Below are 3941 nucleotides of genomic sequence, written 5' to 3' on the forward strand. Positions count from 1 at the left end.
CAGAGAGTCGTCAAATCACCCCTGGAAGTGGACAGACAACACTGAGTATAACAACTCGTATGTTTTCACGATGTTTTTCCTTCTATTGTGTTCATGTGTTGTGATATGTGTTTGTTGTTGAGAGATGAAAGTCAGTGTCATGTGAAGCCAAGTATACAGAGGAGGAAGAAAAAAAAATGAACCCTTGGGCTGCAGGAATGGCTCAGAGATAAAGAGTGTGTTTACATGCAACAGCCAGTCCCCAGGAAACTCCACATCCTCACAAACTCAAATCCTTTGGAGGTTATCCTATTAGCCATCATTTTCAAAACCTTTACTTAGTGTGGTTTTACTCAAAATCTTTACCATAATATTGGTGTCTGGGGGTAGCTATTGTTTACTCTGGCTCCACCTTAAACCTTTTTGTTGTTGATAAATGTCCTGTGTGGGATATAGACAAAGGCTCAGATAGGCAGTGGGCTCTCTGAAACCCCAGAAAGCCACTACAGAAACTGCAAACCTGAGATTCATTAGTCCACTATCTGCATGGCTGCACCTGTTCAGGAACGCAGACTCTAAGGACATTCAGAACCTCTTCTAAAGTCACCACAGGAGAGCCAACCAGTTCTTGGATTTGAGCTGTTTTTCTGGGACGGTAAATCACAGACTCAGTCACGTCTACCATTAAAGTCCTTTGAGCAATTTACTAAGAAGTGGGAGTTCCCATATGCAAAATGCCTCAAAACAATTGAAAATCACCCTCAATGAGGTCACTCATGGCTGCAGTTCATTTGAACATGGCAACAAGCACCAGTCTAATGCCTTGTACACACATTACAGAATTCATGGACAAGTGAAAAAAGGAGTGATGTTCAAATCCTGAGAATGTGAGACAGTAGGTTGAAAACTAGTGCAGGCAATTCCTTAGGGACCCTTTGATTCATATTACCAAAGAGCAGAGGAGAGTGGTGAAGTTTCATTGCAGGAGAGAATGCAGATCTGTGCTCTGCAGGCTTACTGTTTTGTTTCTTTTCAGGATTCCCATCTGGGGAGGAGGAATATTTGCCTACATGAACAAAAACAGGATCAGCAGTACCAGGATCTATGCATCTCGGAGATGGATCTGTAGCAAGCTCAACAGCTATAGCCTCCACTGTCAATCTCCTTTTTCTCCTTTCTAGCACTTACCAAGAGATGCTTCTTAGCCTGTTATCTATGGGTGCTGCTCTTTCCCCTATAGTCCCATATTGCTACCAAAATGAATTAAGAATATTTCTTAATATCACAAAAGAAAGCCATCTTGGAGAGCTGCATATACAGGGGATTACAAGAACATAGATGAGTCTAAAATAGTTTATAGACTCATACATTAAGCCTAAAGTACAACTAATGTTAGTGAACCCCTCTCTCATGATATTAAGTTTTTGGGAAGGGAATTCCATCTTTTGAATTATGAGACCACAAAAATGAGTCCCCCAACATGAACATAACCTTTGGTAATGAAAGCAGAATGGCTGGGATAGTGCCATGCATCTGTAGTCCCAGGTACGTAAGGGTTGAAACAGGAGGGTCACAGGTTCATAAGTGGGGATTGAAAGCATGGAAATGCCTTAATAATGATGGGGAAGATGAGAATCCATCTGTAGCATCCCATAATTTGGAGAAACATATTATACATGATTTTCAAAATTCAAACCAACATACAGAAGAATTTTTTAAAAAGTGTGTAAAATTAAGATTTACTTTATACTCTGCTACTTAAAACATGAGAGACATTGGTGAAATGTTTCTCTACATTAGTGTTTAATATTCCGGTTTCTAATTATACTGTTCTAAGTATAATTATAATTACTTACTTAATCTGTTCTAAGTGTAATACATTTTATAAACAAATGTCATTTTAATTTCACCATTTTATTGGATTTTTTTCACATCAAATGTGAGTTAAACTTCTTAAGCACTTAATACTTAAGTTTACACTAGCATGTATATTATTGGTGTTAGCATCCAGAGCCTGTGGTGATACATGGGCGGGTCCACAGACCTGTTGCCAGGGCAACAGCCATCATATTCCCAGAATCCGTTGGGTTTACCTCCTACCTTTACCTGCAGCTGCTATGTCACAACCCATATATATGGGAGCATTCTTCCATCTTGCTCTCTCTCTCTCCTCTCTTTCTGCCGCTCCAACACATCATTTGGTGCCAAAACCCGGGATGTGGCGGTTTGCGTCAGCACTGGCTGCACTGCCCTGCGGTGGGGCCTACAGAGGTCATGACCATGTGAAGCTGTCCCAACACCAGCAACCGCCAGCTGCTATTGGTACCTGAGTTCGTGGCCCCCTCAGCTGGCAGCTGCTCGCTGCTGCTCACTGAGGACACCAGGCACCACAGATCATACCAGAGCTGCAGCCAAGTGCCGCAGGACTACAAATTCCTACTATGTGAGCGGCATCCCACTCAGGTCCCATTCAGTTCCATGTTTTCCATTTACCAGTCTGCTATAACTCTCGCACAGACACCGGCATATTAGTTAATAGGATCAGTCAAGGGGAGTACCTCAAGCTTTCCAGATAAGGCCTGGCCAACCTTCTGTGGAAACAACAGTGTTACAGTCAAGCCTCCCCAGTTGACATATACGTTAGGACTTTTACCATTGGTGCCCCTCCCTCGGAAGCAACTCTCGCTCCCAATCTTTTACCGGGCTCCAGCAGCCATCGAAACCTTGGATCCAGGGTGGGTTGCCTTCCCACATTTGAGTATTGTATTATCTTTATTTTAAAGCCATACTTTACTATTTATTAGATGAATTAAAGCATATTTCATTCTGAAAATGACTTTCTCAGCCCCTCATTTAGTCCTAATAATATTCTTTGCAATCCATTTTACTTTCTTCACCCTAAAAGAAAGGTAGAATGTGTTCCCAAGGATGGTTCTGTGCCCTTCTCCCAGCCTGGTGCAGGCTGATTCAGACCTTGCTCTGCCACAGCCAGCTAGCTCACCTAGGGTGGAGCCTTCCAATCTAGGTGATGTCTATTGTCCTGAGAGGTTTGCAGTTTCCAAAAAGAAGCCACCATCTGCTGAGTTACTGAGCCTGTCTGCCTGACAACCAAGGAGACAGCTGATGAGGCAAGGAGATCCTGGCATTGAGGGGGATGGGTCCCCTCCCTTTATATACTCAGACTCCTAAGTAAACATTGGGCCTTGATCAGAAATTTGTCTTGATCTCATCCTCCCATGTAGCCCCATCTTTCCATTCAGGAAACCCAGTTCATGTAGCTGTCACCAGCTACATGGTTCAGAGAAATATATGTTTTATACCATTAAATTGTGTGAACTTAATGCACAAAAGAAATGTGATAGGCTTATGAACTTAGCTGACCCAATAATGTACACAATAGAGTCAAAGAAATAGGTCTACTAATATTAATTCCTAAGATTCATTACGCAGGGAAATGTCTTGCCTGTGTCCCTGTCTGACTCATAGCAAATACATGGTAAATTTCCTTCCATTGTTCTCTGGTAATAATGCTGAAAGGAACAACTTTTCATGAGCATTGGCCCTTCTAAGGGATCTATCACCAAGACCTGTTAAAAAGAGTATTTCTCTCTTCCTTCCTTCCTTCCTTCCTTCCTTCCTTCCTTCCTTCCTTCCCTTCCTTTCTTTCTTCCTTCCTTTCTTTCTTTCTTTCTTTCTTTCTTTCTTTCTTTCTTTCTTTCTTTCTTTCTTTCCTTTCTCTCCTTTCTTCCTACAGACAAGGGAATTTACCACTAGTTGAATGGACCAAACAGTATATAGAAAATTAATCCCTTTCTTTCTTTCTTTCTTTCTTTCTTTCTTTCTTTCTTTCTTTCTTTCTTTCTTTCTAACACCCCCTCTCTCTCTTTCTTTTGTTCTTTCTTTCTTTCTCTATGTCTGTCTGTTTTCTTTTTCTTTTTGAGACAAGTCTTACTAGGTGGAGT

General features: G+C 41.6%; 1 protein-coding gene across 2 annotated transcripts in view; it reads left to right on the forward strand.

Moving 5' to 3' along the window:
- LOC116099670 (C-type lectin domain family 2 member D11-like) overlaps positions 1-2812 on the forward strand; it is a 45668-nt gene extending 42856 nt beyond the window's left edge. For both annotated transcript variants that reach the window (XM_031383596.1, XM_031383593.1), the window contains exon 5: positions 1016-2812. In XM_031383596.1, the coding sequence (XP_031239456.1) occupies positions 1016-1160 (145 nt within the window). In that variant the 3' untranslated portion in view covers positions 1161-2812. The remainder of the gene's footprint in view (positions 1-1015) is intronic.
- The last annotated feature ends 1129 nt before the right edge of the window (positions 2813-3941 follow it).

The sequence above is a fragment of the Mastomys coucha genome, unplaced genomic scaffold (genome assembly GCF_008632895.1).
Source record: "Mastomys coucha isolate ucsf_1 unplaced genomic scaffold, UCSF_Mcou_1 pScaffold20, whole genome shotgun sequence".
Classification (NCBI taxonomy): Eukaryota; Metazoa; Chordata; class Mammalia; order Rodentia; family Muridae; genus Mastomys; species Mastomys coucha.